General features: G+C 55.2%; 1 protein-coding gene across 5 annotated transcripts in view; it reads left to right on the top strand.

The window, feature by feature from the left end:
• Window positions 1-17186, top strand: part of AHRR (aryl-hydrocarbon receptor repressor) — a 69765-nt gene extending 52579 nt beyond the window's left edge. For 4 of the 5 annotated variants that reach the window (XM_029941128.1, XM_029941124.1, XM_029941126.1 and 1 more), the window contains 7 exons: window positions 1845-1934; window positions 9022-9157; window positions 10435-10550; window positions 11510-11709; window positions 14688-14749; window positions 14931-15069; window positions 15948-17186. In XM_029941128.1, the coding sequence (XP_029796988.1) occupies window positions 1845-1934; window positions 9022-9157; window positions 10435-10550; window positions 11510-11709; window positions 14688-14749; window positions 14931-15069; window positions 15948-17007 (1803 nt within the window). In that variant the 3' untranslated portion in view covers window positions 17008-17186. The remainder of the gene's footprint in view (window positions 1-1844; window positions 1935-9021; window positions 9158-10434; window positions 10551-11509; window positions 11710-14687; window positions 14750-14930; window positions 15070-15947) is intronic. The other variant, XM_029941129.1, reaches the window with a different exon arrangement.

Genomic DNA, 17186 nt, shown 5'->3' with positions numbered 1-17186 from the left:
AAGCGAGGGTCTTTGGGTTTAGGTGGCTGCCACTCCACTAGGGTGTCTAGAGATCTTCAATATTAGCAGTTTGAAGGCTCTTAGGAAATGATGTTTACAAACCATAATAGAAAAATAAGCCAATGATGTATGTGCATGAGCAGTTTGCCAAAGAACTACAGGCTAACTGTGAATGAAAGCTCATTAATATCAATCCTATTAATAATCAAAGAAATGAACATTATAATAAATAATAAAATAATTTATCACTTAACAAATTAGCAAAACTTTGAAAAGAAAAAATATCCCACATGGTCAAGAATTAAAGGAAATGAGTATTGTGGTACACTGTCAATAACCACAAACTTCATAGAAGTTAATTTAAAGTCTCTGAATGTCTGTATTTTAAAGATAAAAAGTGTAATATCTGTGAACCCCACTGCCTGGACGGCCCCCTCACCTGCAGCTTCTGCACTGGCCAATAGAGTTACACCTCCTCCGCATGGAGGTGGCGTAGGATCGACTGAGATGTTCCATGTAGGGTCCCTGATACACATGAGGATGTGCGCAGTGTGAGTGATCATTTTCTTTATCGTGATGATGATGATGATGAGCAGGAAGAAGATGATAGATAGATGATGATAGATGACGATAGATAGATAGATGATAGATAGGTAAATAGATGAAATGCTTACTGATCATGTAAATCCGTGGCTACGCTCTCTTGTGCATCTTCACTACTGGTGGTTCTGGGAAATCATCGCTGCAGGATGGAGCTGCAAAGCTGGCTTTCCGAATAAAGATTTGAAGTCATGTACCGCAGAGCCACATGCCATACTTTTCTGTACACACACATGCACACCAAATAATTATGGACATAACAGATTTAATAACCTTAAAAATATTATGAATAACATACACTAACAAATTTAAAAATCAAGAGGAAATGGATGCACTGCTAGAAAATATTTTAAGATGCTATAATTGATATCAGAAAAAAACTAAAAATCTGGACACACTAATAACCATTCCGTAAACTGACATGGTGCTAACACCCGCCCCTTTCCACTTGCCATCTCCCCATTAGCTCCAAGCTGGACACTCCTGGAAGCGAAACCAAACTTTCATCGAGCACGTTACCCTTGCCTTAAATAAGTAGGTCCAGGAATGGAAAAGAGAGAGGGGGGCCTGACTCATGTCCAGTGATCTCGACACCAAATACAGAGAGACGCTCGTAGGCCAGCTTTTCCTCCCATACAGGTGAACGTCTCCTAAGAGAAGGGAGTGATTTACAGAGCACACTGACAATTATGAGAAGGCTTATCCCGTAATGTGCAAGAATGACTCACTGTCAGCAATCTACCATGAAATTCACCACATTAATAGACTAAAGAAGTGTTGTGTGATTATTTTAGTAGATGTAGAAATAGCACTTGATTGAGTTTGGTATTTTTCATGATAAAAACTCTTAGGAAAATCAGAACATAGTCTGGAAGAAAGTGCGTGCACAGGGACAGTCCATGTAGTGAAGTAAGTCTCCTGTTTTGGTCCAGGGACTGGGGGGGTCTCACGTCGTCATGATGACATTTATATTTTGTACAACATGAGTTTTATAATCATTAGAGAATGAAGAGCACAAGTGTGGAGGCTTATAAACCGTGATCAATTTCCCGTCATCTGCAAACTTGGGACCTATTGCAAAATGGTCATAAATAAATTAAAAGTGGTTGTTTCTGGAGGTTATGAGTACAGACTACAGAATGGAAGAAATGGTTGAAAATGCAGCAAAAACAATGCTTGCACTTTCTCACTGTGAAGATTTGAGAACGTATGCAGGAGCCAACTTAAGTTCTTGTCTCTTCTAGTCTCTCGATGGCTTTGCCCTGGTCGTGAGTGCAGAAGGCATGATATTTTACGCGTCAGCAACGATTGTGGACTATCTGGGCTTCCACCAGGTAAAGTCTCCTCAGCCGGCTGCGTGGTGGGGCCCGCCGCCTCGCGCACGCTTACTGCCTCAGCCCTGAACGTTTGTCAGATCAGGTTTTTCTTATTCTGCAGCTTTTATCAGGAAGGATCTCCACATCCCAGCTTTGTGTAGGGCTTGAGGTCACAAGAGACATATAAGAGTGTCCAGGGTGTCACAAGTGTATTGGGCAGTGACCTCTGCTGGCTCTGACCTTGCCACGGCATCACTGTCGGAAACCTCAGATATGGGGCACATTCAGGAAACTGTTCTGGAAATGCCCTTACTGATGTGCAGATAATGCATTGGGTCCATTGGCACAGGCCTGCCCAGGCTGGATGATTCCAGACATTGTGTAAGGCTCTGGAATGGAGACCCATCAAACACTGGATCCTCCTCCAAGAAAAGGTGCAATAAAAAAAATAAATAAAAAGCCCACCCAGGGCCCAGGGAGGGAAAAGGAAACTCCTCTGGAAAGGGAAGGAAGTCATTCATGAGAAATCTAAAGTTTGAGCTTTAAGTCCAAATTGAAATTCACGCTCTTTTTTTAAATTTTTAATGTTTATTTATATTTGAGAGAAGGCGGGGGGAGACAGACAGACAAGAGTGTGAGTGGGGGAGGGGCAGAGAGACAGAGACAGAATCTGAAGCAGGCTCCAGGCTTCGAGCTGCAAGCTGTTAGCACAGAGCCCGACGAGGGGCTTGCACTCACAAACTGTGACATCATGACCCGAGATGAAATGAGACATTCAAGTAACTGAGCCACCTGGCACCCCGAAATTTGCACTCTTGAGTAGTACAGGCCCCCAAGTCCAGAGCCAGTGGTGGACAGATGAGATCATGCGACACCAGAAAGCACAAACGTGACCTTTAGCCACAGGGCCATGGCCATAGCCATCCCCATAAAGAAATCCCCTCTGCAAATGGCTTCATCATGCAAAATTACAAACACACTCCATTCAACACACAAACAGGCGGATTAGAGAAAGACAATACGGAACCGAGGAAAGTGAGGCATACAGTGTATCTGTCTGTCAGGGTCCTGTTTGGAGACAGAAACTGTGAAATGATCTGAGTGGTTTAACATAAAGAATTAATGTAAGGTGAGTATGAAGAATCATTAATAACACAGGATCAGCAACACGGGGGCGCAGACGTGGACAGAGACACAGCGAGTTGGGGGGCCACTGGGTCCACAGGAGGCTGGGCAGCCCAGCAAGGAGCACATTCTAGAGACTCCCTCACTGGCGAGGGTGAGGCCATGGCCCCTGGGTGCTGGAGAAGTCATCGAGGTGCCCCAGGCCAGGGCTAGCTAGCAGGAAAGTGCCCACGGGGACGCCGGCCAGACCCTGGGGGAGGCTACCTGCAGGCGGTCCCGGCCTGGGCGTGGCCGACACTCGAAGGGCCTGGCTGCCCGCCTGCAGTGCCCAGAGTGCCAGCGCCAGCAGAGGGGAAATGTGTGCAGGATCCGGGATCAGAGCCAAGTGATGAAAGGAGCTGAGAGGCAGTACATGGAGTTACTAGCGAAGATCTCACTGGACGGGTGGAAAAGCAAGGGGATGCCCAGAATCAAAGGGCAGTGGAAGCCAAGATCTGGGAACGTGGGTCCCTGACGCAGGAAAATGCAAGTCTGCATGATGCCCCTGGGCCTAATTGGAGCATTTGGTCTAATTACCATGAAAACTGTCGCTTTGAATCATTCCCCAAGCTGTAGTGGCTCTCACTGCACGAGTCTGAGAAGCAATCTGTCTCCCACACGCCTCTGCATTGCTCTCCTCCACCTGAACCTGGGACCCAATGGGACACACCCTGGCCCGCCCGGCCTCTTCCCTGCCGCTGGCCCCTGGGCAGTCTTTGGCCAGCCACCGTGCGCACACCCACTCATCCACCAGGCAGCCTCTGGTGACAGCTGACCCTGTGGCCTGGACTCGCCCCTGCAGTGCATGGGTGTGTGGCTCCGGCAAGGACCCCACAGACAGGGCCAGCACGAGGCAAGGGGAGGAAGTAAACCGGGCGTGACCTCCAAGAGGCGCTCCCGGGGGCATCCTGGCACCCCACAGGCCGGAACCCCAGCTCTGCTCTCTCTGAGCCTACTTTGCTTCCTTCATGTGCAGGGCACTGTGCATGGCACCTGGGGACAGTCAGGGGGAGGCGTCCCCACCACCAGGCCTGCCACACGGAGATGGCCCGGGTGCATCTCCCATTGGCTGCTCCTGGCAGTGGGTGACAATAGGGCTCCGTCACTGTGTCCTCGTGTCCACCTGCACCTCCTGCAGATGCGTGGGGCAGGTGTGGGGGGGTTGAGGTGGTGGGGAATGCGTCACCGCCCCAGACAGATGAGTGCCCGCGGAGGCCCTTCCTCCACTCGGCCGCCTCCCGTGTGCGCTCTCAAGTTTGCTTTGCTGGCCCGGCTCTCTGGCCTCGGTGCCCCCTGTGCGGCGTGTAGCTCAGGGTCCTACAGATGGCCGGCACTGGGCTGTGGACACTACGTGATTCTAGCCCCCAGATGGCAAAATCTCTTGTCTTTGTCTCCTCGATTGCATGTGCAGGGTCTGATTCTAGAGAAACATGGTCTGGGCTGCCTTTTCCATGCTCAGAATTCCCTTTAGTTCCTGTCACTGTCTGCTGAATTGCCTTCTGAATTCTCTAGACACACCCAGAGCTGCCGGCCTCTCGCCATAGTCCAGGATGTGGCTTCAGTGACAAGTGCAGGTGTCCTGAGGGGCAGCTTTGATCCCAGGTCTGAACATGCTCACTAGTTTTCTTGGAGCCTGGTTATTTTCCACCAAGTACTAGATGTAAAATAAAGTTTTGCCTTTTATTATAAGGAATTTGTTTCCAAATGCCATTAAATCAAGCATTGCCTCTATTTATGTAAAATATTTTGGGAAAATATTAGAACAGCTTTGTGCTGTTGTGAACTACTTATGCAAAATACTTAACCAAAGTCAGGGACCAATTATTCCAGTGTCTTCAGGTTCAGCAGTCATTTTGAGAACGACTAGGTTTTAGATGCATATTTTGGTTTCTGTTGACATTTATTGATTCAAGAAGCGGTCCATTCTCTCCCAGGCTGGCAGCTGGGGGACATCTGTCTCCGCGTGAAGAGGGCAAGGGCATCGGCGCAGTCGAGAATCCCACAGGCTAGGTAGCAGATGTGCGTGCAGTTTGCACACAAAGTAAAGAGGAGGACTGCTGGGATGAGGGTGTAAAAAACCGATCCTGGCCTTGGGGCTAGCTCCAGAAATGGTGGTTTGTAGCTAAAATAAAGGCTGGCTTTACTTGACCAAAGCCGTGTTCGTTTTTCCACTTTTTAAAAACTGTATTTTGAGAGAGAGAGAGAGAGAGCATGCGCACAAGCACAGGCGTGCGCGTGCTAGTGGGGGAGGGGCAGAGAGAGACTCCCAGGCAGGCTCCTCCTGTCAGCGCAGAACCGGATGTGGGGCTTGAACTCAAGAACCATAAGATCATGACCTGAGCCAAAATCAAGAGCCCGACACAACCGACTGAGCCATCCGGGCGCCCCTGTTTACGTACTATTTGAATAGTTATTCTACTGTTCTCTCCACCTCTTGTCATATTTCCCACCTTCCTTGTTTATTGGCCCCACTTTTAGGGAGCAGACTCTGGGAGGTTGAGGGAGACCAAGGGCAGTCTAAGCGTCATACCTCTGCTGCCCCACCCTAAAACGCACTCACACTGCCTGCGTCTCTAACTTTGCCTGCGTCCAAAGTGTCTTTTCTGGTTTTATTAGCCCCTTGCCACTGGTCTACCTTGTGTTTTGGTTAAGCCACAGACCCCTCTTCCATGGTGATGCCACATGTCCTTTCCATCAATTAACTAAGGCGTGGGGGGACGTGAACAGGACACCCAGGGACACATAGCCTCTGGGATTCTGCAAAGCACGCGGTCACCCCCTAAAGCTCCCCAGAGAGTAACTGACTGATGGTGCCCCAATGAATAATAATTCACTGACTTCCCGCGGGGACTATGACTCGGAGGTCAGCATGGTCTTTTCCACTCACCAAACTACGGAGGGGGAAACGCCGTCCATTTACAGCAGGATGGAGCAGCACCGAGTTTCCAGTGGTGAGTCAGCCAGGTGGTATGTAGCACCTCACATAGAAAATATAAAACATTATTTATAGAAATTAAAGAAGAACCAGATAAACACAACCATATGCCATATGCATGAGTCAGAGGACTCCAGTTATTATAAAGATGTCAGATCATGTTCTAGAGATAACGACATTATCATTAGACAGAGCAGCTTTTCTAGGTAGGGATGGACAAGCTTCGGGAATGCGGGGTCAGGACTCCCCGGGGCAAGGGGGCAGGAGCGGTGCTGGACACAGGACTTCCGATAGAACCCTGTTGCAAGATGAACAGACCCACAACACAGAACTGGAAGCTCAGAGCAGACACGTGTGCACTGGTGTGAGATTTTAAAATAAGGGGGGCACTGCCGGTGGTGGGGAATTAGTGTTCTCATCAACAAACAGAGCTGGGTGAACTGGATCCACATGGGAAAGAAATGAATCCTGGGGGCATCTGTGTGGCTCCGTCAGTTAAGCATCTGACTCTTGATTTCAGCTCAGGTCATGATCTCATGGTTCATGAGTTTGAGCCCCACATTGGTCTCTGTGCTGTCAGTGTGGAGCCTGCTTGGTTTTCTCTCTCTCTGCCCCTCCCCTGCTCGTGCTCTCTCTCTCTCTCTCAAGAATAAATAAATACATTTTTTAAAAAACTTAAAAAGAAATGAATCCTGCTCATACCTCAAACCATGGTGATGGCAGGAGTTCCTAGAAGCTTCAGAACCCAGTTAGGAGATGGGTGAGGAATGATGAGGGCAAGACCCCACCCATGAGGAAAGACATGAATCGTGTGTTAGATCCACTGAGAGGAGAAAGGCAGGCCAGGGGCAGGGATGCTGGGACACAGCCCAGGAGAGGACCCACATCCAGAGCGGATGAAGAACCAACAAGCCAGCAAGACAGCTCAATGGGGGTTCGAGAGGAGGACACAAGCAGGTGACACGCACACACCCACATGACACCTACACATGCTCACACTTACACCTGAAGACCAAACACTACGGATGCACGATTTCATCAGTTCGTGATGTGCAGGTTAAGACCGCAGTGAGGCAGCGTGGCGGCCACCACCACGGCTCAGATGGAGAAGGCAGGGAAGGCCTCGTGTCGGTCAGAAGGTAAAGCGACTGGATGGACACTGCACAACCACAGTGGCGTGTGTATTTGTGCACTCACCGTGGAAGGTCGCTTGGTGTTATCGACTAATGCTGGCCCTCTGCCGCCTCTGATCTAGGAACCCCGCCCCGGGTGTGAGCCCAGCAGAGACACTCAGACACAGCAGCGGCGTGTGGAAGGGGCCAAGTGGATTAATCAGGTGGAGGAGATACCCCATGTGGCGAGAAACCACCGCCACACACACGGCGGGGGTGAATGTGACAACAGTGACGTTCAACAGCAGAGCAGACATTGGAGAACAGCATTCCATTTACAAACATAACGAGCCTCCAGCATGGGTGGTCTGGGCCACAGCCGCCCCCAGGAGGATGGAGGGAAGGGGCCTCTGACCGGCTGTCGTGGCCTGTTTCCTGATCCAGGAACTCACTCATCAGACTGTATGCTATGATCTGGGCACTCTTCAGCCAAATGTCAGTTTATTAGGAAAGCGTCCTATGGGAAGGGCACGCGTGATCACAGGGCCGCCAGATGAGGAGGGAGCTGGCCGGTGAGTGGGGAGCCGCAGGTCTAGAGCTGGAGGGAAAGCCTGGAGCATTCACCTGCCCTGTGAGCTGGTCTCTGCCTGTTTGCCCCAAGTTCCCATCCAGAGCCTCTGACCATGGACAGCAATGACCAAGGACAATAAGCATTCTGACCTCTCTGTGACCACTTGTTTCTCTGAAAACATCTTCTGACTGAGGAGCGCACAGGTAACTGCAGTCCAGCCTTCGAGTTATGGTCATGTTCCTTTTCCACCTTCCTGCAGTTGTGTCGTGTTTGACATTAGGGATCCCGATGAGCCTTAGCCGTGCAGTTATGGGCAAGAGGAGGGCCCCTTGAAAAGGTAGTGGGTCTCATCCAGTCTGGGTGAGTATCCTAGTTACTTTCTTAAAAAATGGCCTTATTTCTGGAGTCAGTCCTTCAGGGACTTTCCCTCCATCTAGTTACCATAATGATCCTGTTGAGAAACGATGCAAACTTAGAAACGACTCGTTCCTAAGAGATCGCACAGGGCCCAGGACAGGTTACTCGGGCGTTGTTGGGCCCGGTTCTCCCTGCGGATAATGAGTGACACCCTTCACTTAGGGGAAGGTAACGGGGAGATGTGGTGGCCTTCATCATTTATCAACACACTCAGAATACGTCTGCCAACAGTTGTGGTCGCGGTGCCCAGAAATGCAGCTTCCCAACATGGACCCGGTGCCTTCGAGGGCTACCTCTGTGTTCAGGGTCAAGTAGGTAGGAAGACAGAGGAGCAACAGAGGCCGAGGGGCCTGCAGGTCCTGATGGTATCATGGATGGGAGCAGCAGCCAGGCCCAGAGGAGCCAGGATGAAGGAGGTCTCTGGCCAGGAGGCCTGGCCCGGCTCTTGCGCTGACGGCCCCCAGCTCGCCTGGCAGCTTCTGTCTCACCTTATGGCTCTGGTCTCACCTGGCGGTTCCCACCACACTTCTTAGGGACACTTTCCTAATAAACTTTTGTGACAGGACAAAAAGTGGCCACATCATCGACACACAGCTTAATGAGCTCTCCGAGTCCTGGAGAAAAGTGGGTATCCTGGACCCAGAAGGCGTTTGATCTCTGAGCCTCCTGCTCTGCCCTCAAGGGCACTGCCTGGTGGGTGACTGGGGGGCTGGGGCAGCAGGGGGGGCTGCTCCCACGAGTCAGAGGCCTGGCATTCCAGGCTGCTACGTCTTGACCAGGAGGAAGTGTCCTCCAGTCCCATGAGACTTCTCTTCACAGCTGCAACCGAGCAGGTGTTCAGTTGTGAGTCCCTGGTCTGAAGCATGCAGATGCAGCTGCGTTAAAACAACTGTTGCAATATTGCAGACGGACGTGATGCACCAGAACATTTACGACTACATCCACGTGGACGACCGCCAGGACTTCCGCCGGCAGCTCCACTGGGCCATGGACCCTCGGCAGGCGCAGGCGGGGCCTGGGCAGCCCGCCCACGCCGACACAGGTGGGTCTTCGGCCCCGGTGAGCCTCCCCGAGGCCTGGAACGGCTGGCGGAAGCTCGGGGAAGCCTCCCGAGGAACTGCCGCCAGTGGCCCCGTGCGCCCGCGCCGGGCTGAGTGCGGAGCCCGGTCCTGTCCCCTCCAGGGCCGCTGTCCAGCGGGGCGGGCGCGACGGTGCCTCACGCGGTGAGGCGGGGCTCGGCTCCGCTTCTGGCCATCGTCACACGTCCCTGTGGAAAGTCCAGAGGCCGCTGCCCGTTAGAGCCCCTGCCCCGTGGGCGGGGGGCAGGCGCCTGTGCCCCCGAGGGGCAGTGGGGCGGACGGGGGTCTGGGGCAGGGCGGTGTCCACGGGGTCCCAGCCCCTCCACACGCGTCCCCAGAAGCTGCAAACAGTTGAAGAGAAGCTTCTTCCACAACCTCAGGCAACAGCAGGATTTACCTCACAAAGTTGAGTGAAGGAAAACAAACAAACCCAGGCGCCCCCACAACGTCATTTTATAAAGCTCAGAACACGCACGACTAGACAACTGTCATTCGTGCCGTGGAACCGAAATGAGGTTGTTAAGGGCAACGGACAACGAGGGCAAGATCTGTCAGGGTGGCCGCGCCTACGAGGACGAGGGTGTGTGGGGAGCAGGGGCGGAGGGGCCGGTGGCGCTCCGTGCAGCGCGTGCCTGTGCGTGTGCTTGCGAAGGACCGGCAGGAGGGCCGGGTGTGGCGGGCGCGCGCGCGCACCTGGTGCGGCAGGCGTGTGCAAAGGGGGCATTTGTACGGAGGGGGCGGGCGTGGGGGGCTGCGTGGCCGGCAGGTACGTGTATGAGGGTATGTGTGGCAGGATGTGCGTGGTGGGGTGTGTGTGAGCTGGGGTGTGTGGGGTGTAGGTTTATGAGGTGGGCTGTGTGTGTGTGTGAGGCGGGGCGTGTGTATGCGCACACAGGGCAGGCAGGTACGTGTGCGCATCTCATTGTGTGTGTGAGTTGGGGTGTGTGTGTACCGGGGCTTGGGGGGAGCGCGTGTGCGCACCTCATGTGTGTGCGAGGGAGGGTGTGCGTGTGTATGCACGGGGGCGTGGGGGAGCGCGTGTGCACCCTCGTGTGTGTGTGAGTCGGGGGGGGTGTGTGTGTGCACGGGGGCGCGGGGGAGCGTGTGTGCACACCTCGTATGTGTGTGTGAGTCGGGGTGTGTGCGTGCACGGGGGAGCGCGTGTGCGCGCGGCACCGCAGTCGGCGGGCTGACCGTCCCTCTCGATCCCCCCCACCCCGCCCGTCCGGTCCCCGCGCAGAGGACGCCGCGCTGGGCCGGCTGCTCGCGGAGCAGGACGCGGACCTCTCCGCCTTCCTGACGCGCTGCTTCGTGTGCCGCGTGCGCTGCCTGCTGGACAGCACCTCGGGCTTCCTGGTGAGTGCGCGCCCCCTGGCGGCCGGCCGTGGGGTGCGGGGGGACCCGGGGGACGCGGGCCGCGCTGTGCGGGGGGGAGGACCCGGAGAACGGCCGGCCGCGCTGTGCGGGGTGGAGGTGGGGGCTGACACGGCCCCGCGGAAGCCTCAAGACCCCGTACTGGGGGGTCCTTAACCCCCTCAGCAAGGCGCTCCTGGCGCGCCCCACAGCCTGGCGCGAGCCCCCGTTCGGGCCCGGGCTTTCCTCTGTCACCTCTTCTCTTCCAAGCAGAGGCTTGGGGTGTCCGTTTCCCGTTGCTCTTCCCGCTCCTCCGCAAAGGGGCGAGAGGGGCGCCGCGGGCGGCCTCCTCGGGGCTCCGCAGAGCGGACCCCCGCCCACCCACTCCTCTGCGCTCCCCGCAGCCGCGCGACGGGGACCCCGCTGCGATGCGGCCTCCTGGGGTCGGCGCTCCCAGCAGTCCCAGCGCCCTCACCCCCCCCCCACCGCGGCTGCTGGGCAACACGATGACCTCTGACCCCGGGGCCCCTCCCCCCCCATTCCCCGCACTCCTGCGACCTTCGGCCATCGGTGCCCTGGGCAGGCCCCTCCGGATGTGTGCGGAGCTGCCCCCACCTGCGTGAAGTGCCCAGCTCCCCAGCACCCCCTAGACTGTGGGCCCCTCGGGGGTCTATCTCCCCATCTGGGCCGTGGTCCCCGGGAGGGATGCGCCTCCAGTGCTCCGCAGGGCCGGGCACGGGATTTCCGGCGGGGGCTCAGTCTGTGTTGGAGGCAGAGGAAGGTGGGCGTCCCTCTGGATTGTCTTCCACATCCCCAGGAGGTCAACTGTTGGCTTGTGTCTCCTTAGTGGCTCAGGATAAGATTTTCCTCCACATTTGTATTCCTGAGAAAGTTCTGCATTCTCCGATGGTGTTGCTAATTTGCTCTATGAACTACCTTCGTTTCTGTCTTTAACACACCAGACAATGCAGTTTCAAGGAAAACTAAAATTCCTGTTTGGACAGAAGAGAAAGACTCCATCAGGGACAGTCCTGCCCCCACAGCTGTCACTGTTCTGCATCGTGGTGCCCGTCCCCCTTCCCTCCGTGGCGGAGATGAAGATGAAGAGTGCGTTTCTGAGGGGGAAGCACAGGCTGGACGTCTCAGCCTCAGTGGACACAAAGTGAGTGAAAGTCCCTTTAAATGCAGCCCAACTCACTGCTGCTGACGGTTACAACAGCCTTGGCACTTAGAACTTTCTATTTTTCCTTCGTTGCCGGCAAGCAGTGACATGCGAAGTGTGTGATGTAGGAAAGAACGTGTGGAGAAGAACGCTCTTGAGTTACTGTGTGTGCATGGTGGCAGCACATTCCGCCTGCATCACTGGGCCCCTAATCCCGAGTTACAGTCTCAGAGCGGGGGCCCTGAACCCTGGTGGTGATGGGCTCAGAAGCCAGGGGCCGCAGCCTTCTGCCCTCTGTGCTGTCCCTCCATCCATGCACAGGGCTCCGTGCGGGAACAGGTCTAGGAGGCGTAAGTGCTCCAGCAGCGGTGGGGACGTGGCTGTCCCTTCAGCCCAGCTGAGTTTTCTCAGCTTTTCAGTGCTTGAAAACACTCCGAATTGAGTTTTCTAGGCAATTCACATCTATACTTTGTGGAACAGATTATGTCTGTGTTTTGTGATTCAGTGCCCCGAGAGTGATTCAAAATGTGCATCTGTGACTTGTATTTTCTCCCAGTACAAGTAAGATCAAGGGCAGGGGGAGGGGAGGCAGGATGTCTGAGATGTGACTGTACCAGCTACGGAGGCAGTATGCCGGACCTCTGAGTCCCCAGCCCACTGTGACTGTCCCTAGAGGGGGGCTCAGCCAAGCCAGCAGCTCCTCAGCTGCAGGGGTGCATCGCTAAGACCCCCAGGGCTCAGGACAAATCACTTGGAATAGGGCTAGGCTCTCAGGTTGATGTAAATCAAACCAGTATAGCTTTCCAGCTGCAGACTGGTCTCTGCCGGGGCCTCGGGCACCCTCCTTGCCAGCATGCTCTCACTGTGCGTTTTGCATCCTGCCTGTGACACTGTGCATGCTGACCAGACCTGGCATCTCCTCCTCCGGGAAGCCCCTGGCCCCCCTCCTGTCTCCCACCAACAGGGAAAGCTTCAGCTTCAGATCCTGACTAATTCATGCTGACCATTAGACAGTGAGAGAATCTGATAGCAGCTGCAGTGGAAGGAGGGCCCTCATTCGGGGGGGGGGGGGCGTTGAGAAGGCTCTCCCTTCTGCCCTTGTGGCATGGTCTGCCTGGGTCTGCAGTCTGCAAGCCCCCTCCTCCCGCTGCTGGTCTCAAGTGCAGGGCCAGGAACAGAGCCACCCCTGAGCGACGGCCATGCCAGCATGCCAAGACAGTGATTTACTGGAACGTTTAAAAATAAACATATATCCCCTCTTCAGGATGCAACATGTCCTAAACACGCCCTCCCCAAGGGAGAAGACTAAAAACAGGCGAGGGAGGAAAGCGCCAAACCACAGAGGCACCGCCTGGGACGACCGACCTGGACCCGCTTGAGCAGAGGCCACCGGGCTCCACACCTGCCTTCTCCCTCCCCTCCCCTGCCCGTCCCTCGCTCTGAAATACTCCCCACCTTCATTTGCGGACCCAGAGTTTTCTGTTTTTCTGTTTTTAACCTGTTTTTGGCTTGATTGTCATAATTGAAACTCACACTGAGGTTCCTCGTTTCCATGTTTTTCCAGCCCTGAAACCAAGGCAGAGTGAAACCTCAGCCTCAGGCTTTTCGCGCTGGTTGGCGTGCAAGGCGGGCTCCCACTGCCCCCTGGCGCCCGCGCCGGAAAGTGCAGGCTGGCTGCCCCACAGTGGAGTGCACCTGCTGCTGGCAGATGTGCGCGAGGACCAGGGCAGTAAGGCCCGTGCAGCCGGCGCACGGAGGGACAGTTCCATCAATACGAGACATCATATCGTACGGAATAGCATCAAAAGCCAGAAAAGGGAGGACAAACTCTCGAGCACGGAATGTTGGCTCCCACCCAGCATTTTAGGAGACAAGCAGACAACGTCTCTGCTTCCTAGGTTTTTCGGAATTCCTACCTGCTCTGAACTGAATTCAAGAGCTGAGTTCAGCACACCCATGCCAGTTGTCTCCTCTGAGCTCACAGACAGTCTAGGGGGACACCCCAAAAATACAGACCCTGAGAGGTGGCCCACGGTTGTCATTTAATGACAGGGAATTCACAACTGTACCTGAAGGGATTTTGTGACAGCCCTCACTCCCCACTGCACACATTTCTTTATTTGCCAATTCACCAACTCACTAAAATATTTGTCCTCCAAAGTCGCAATCAAGGGATTTAGCAGTCATTTGTGAACACGCACAGAGTGCCAAAAAGTTTGTCGCCAGATCCTCTTGTTTGCAGATAAGGATGAGAATCTGTTTCTCCATTTCTGTTCTCTGTCTCTGCTCTCCTGTCTCTGCTTCTCTGTCTCTGGTTCCTGGCCTCTGGTCCCTGTTCTCTGCTCTCCTGTCTCTGCTCCCCAGAGGTGACCAGAGAATGGAGAGGGACCAGCATGCAGGATAGGGAGCTGTGGTCTGAGGCCCATTGGCCTGGATTTGAGTTCCAACACTGATATTTGCTAGAGAGGTGGCCTAAAGGAAGTGACTTAACACTTCCGAGGCTTGTTTTTTTTCTTTTGAAAATAGTGAAATAGTATCTATGAGGATGAGTTTGATTAGAATCTAAGATTATGAGCTCTGTGTTGTGTGTGTGTGTGTGTGTGTGAGAGAGAGAGAGAGAGAGAGAGAGAGAGAGAGAGAGAGAGAGAGAGAGAGGGCTCACTGCCCTAGTCAGTGTTCGTGGTGAATTTATGGAACATAATTACTGGAAATCACAAAAGTTGACTCTATTTTCATTCTGGTCATCCAGGAAAAAATGACAGCACATTTTATGTAGTCTCTTTTCTGAAACAAATTATTAGCACTTTATTGGCTTGATGAGTGATGTGAATTGGAATTTTCAGCCAAGGAGACTTTACAATCTAGAAAGAATTAAAAAGTGTGAGTTATTATTGTGTCTCCGCTCTGGTCATGGTGTCAGTTTCTACCAGCAGCAAAACTTCGTCTACATGTATTTTGCTGTTGTCTGTCCTTCACAGAGCAAAGGCCGCCACAAGTCTGTATGAACCAGAATCGCATGGAAAACCCAATTACTTAGCAGGTATTTTCACAAATGCACCATCTCATGTGTTTTAAATGGGGGAAATGTGGCTGCGTCCCTCAGGGGCTCTCCCTGCCCCCTGACCCTGGGGTGCATTCCACGGAAGTGCACCCCAGAGCATGTGGGTGTCTGTGCTGAGCCACTCATGGTGACTGCTGCTCCCCTCTCTAAATCCTGACAGGGAGGAACATTGGAGAAAACATTCCAGTGCTCAAGGCCCAGATGGATGCAGGCTGCTGGGCCCGAGTTCCAGCCAGGGCCCCATGCCTCTGCCTCAGGAGCGGTCCGGACCTCATTTCTGACCCCAAGGGGGCCGCAGAGTAAGTGGTGCTGTGGCCTAGCTGCACGTTAAGGGAGAAAAGAGCCCCTGGCTGCCGGTCTGGTGGCTTTGCTCCGGAGCGGCGAGCCTTGCCCTTGGAAAGCGGTGCGCTCGGAGCACACCTAACGTACTTCCTGCCCTGGGAGCTGTCCTCACGGCTCTGCGGGGTGGCAGGGGCGGCTGCTTCAGCTGGGGCTGCCAGGACCTGGGGACTCACCCTCTGCCTGAAGCCTGGACCGTCAGTCACCACCCTGTCGTCTGCCCTTCCCTTCACTCAGAAACCCTCCCCACCGCCTCCTCCCCGGGGCCCCTCCCAGCACCCCCCACCGACCAGGGGTCTCCTCTTGGAGGGCTGACCTGGCTGTGTGGCTGTGGGGCTCCACCTCAGCCTCCTGGCACCGTCTCCCCTGTCCCTGCAGGTGCCAGCCCTGATCCCCCAAGGTGTTGTGAGGCGGAGGCATGCATGCCGGCGACAGGGCCTGGCTCATAGGAACTGCTGGAGAGGGCATCTATCTGTCTTACAGTTCGATGGGGCCCTCTGCGCCTGGGCTGGGTGTGTCTGACCCTTGACACATGGTGCATGCTTCATGGAGATGCGTCCCTGGGGCAGGGTGAGTGGCACACGCCGCTCCCTGCTTCCCCACTGCACCCTCGGGCATCAGAAGGCCAGGGGCGGGGCAGTCACAGGAGGACGCTGGTGTCAGGGTCGTGCGGCCGCCGGTGGGCTAAAAGTGGGGGTGTGGCTGGGCCCCAGCACACAGGCCCGCGCAGGTTCAGCCAGTGTCATACCAATTTAGTGCCCTCCCTTAGAGACCCCCCCCAAGCGGGTCCGATGGTCGTTATCCCTGCTCTGTCTGACGGGCCATGTCCTCCCCGCAGGGACGGAGGAGGAGAGGATCATGGGAAGGTGTCTGGCGGCGCCCTCGGAGCCCAGCGGCGGAGGGAAGGACACGCGTATAGTTGCTGCTTTGAGGAGCCCGGACCCATGAAGCCCCTGAGCTGGATGACAGGGAAACCTGCTCAGGATGGTGGCACCAGGATGAAGCTGGAGCCCAGGAAGAGTGACCCGTTCTCCATACACGCTGTGTCCCGTGGCTCCTGCGTGTCCTGCCCAGGTGTTCAGGGCACTGTCCATAGCAGTGGGGTTACTGCTTTCAGGAGTTCACCTGGCTGGCACCCAGGAAGCCACTCTCCCAGCGCCTATGCCAGCCGCACGAGCAGAGCCTTGCAGGACGGCGATCGGCGCCAGGTGCACCCTCTGCCCAGCTGCGCGTTTCCCCTGGGGAGCCTGGACAACGGGCTCCCTCCGCCCAGAGGGCAGCGTCTCTCGGCAGGGGGCTATTCCACCGAGGATGCCAAGTTCCGAGGGGGGCCAGTGCCCTCGGGAGCCCCGTGCAACCCCGTACTGTCGCTTGATGCGCCCATCAAGATGGAGAACGACTCTGGCCCTGAGGATGGCGCAGATGGCTACTCCATGTCCCCGAGCCAGATGTGGCCAGGAGCCGGCGGTGTGGCCAAGAGACAGCTGGTCACTTTCCCTACCAGGATGCACCTGAAAACAGAGGCAGACTCCAGACACCACCTGTACGCCCCACACCTGGGGCACAGCATGCCAGGGGCTCACAGGAGTGGCGGGGCCCCACTCAGACCTGGCAGGGAGCTGGCCCCCTTCCGCCCTGCACACTGTGCCTGCCTGGAGCATGTGCACGGCCTTCCCGAGCCAGATGCTGCCCGCCACCTGTGTGCGCATGGTCACCAGCCCCCTGCCCCGGGCTGTGACTGCAGAGCTCCTGCGGCCACACCCATCGTCAAGCGAGAGCCCCTGGACTCCCCTCCATGGGCAAGTCACAGCCAGGGTGGGGTGCCCAGCACGTTCCCCAAAAGTGCCTTGCCAACACTGATGCCTCCCAAAGCGCCTGAGTGTGCTTTCCTGCCATAGAGTGGGTGTTTCTAAAGCCCTCAGCTGGCACGGCAGGGGTGGGGTCAGAGCCTTTCCTAAGTGATGCTCCGCACAGCTGCTGGAGTTCGGTCCTCTGTTAGGTGTGGGCCACGTGCGCAGTGGCGGACTGTGTGTTTTGTAAAATGTCACGCAAGTCCTTAAATGCCAAATGGTATTAA

This window comes from Suricata suricatta, chromosome 6, assembly GCF_006229205.1.
Source record: "Suricata suricatta isolate VVHF042 chromosome 6, meerkat_22Aug2017_6uvM2_HiC, whole genome shotgun sequence".
NCBI lineage: Eukaryota > Metazoa > Chordata > Mammalia > Carnivora > Herpestidae > Suricata > Suricata suricatta.
Note: the sequence above shows the minus strand (reverse complement) of the source record. Positions and strands in the feature narration are given on the sequence as shown.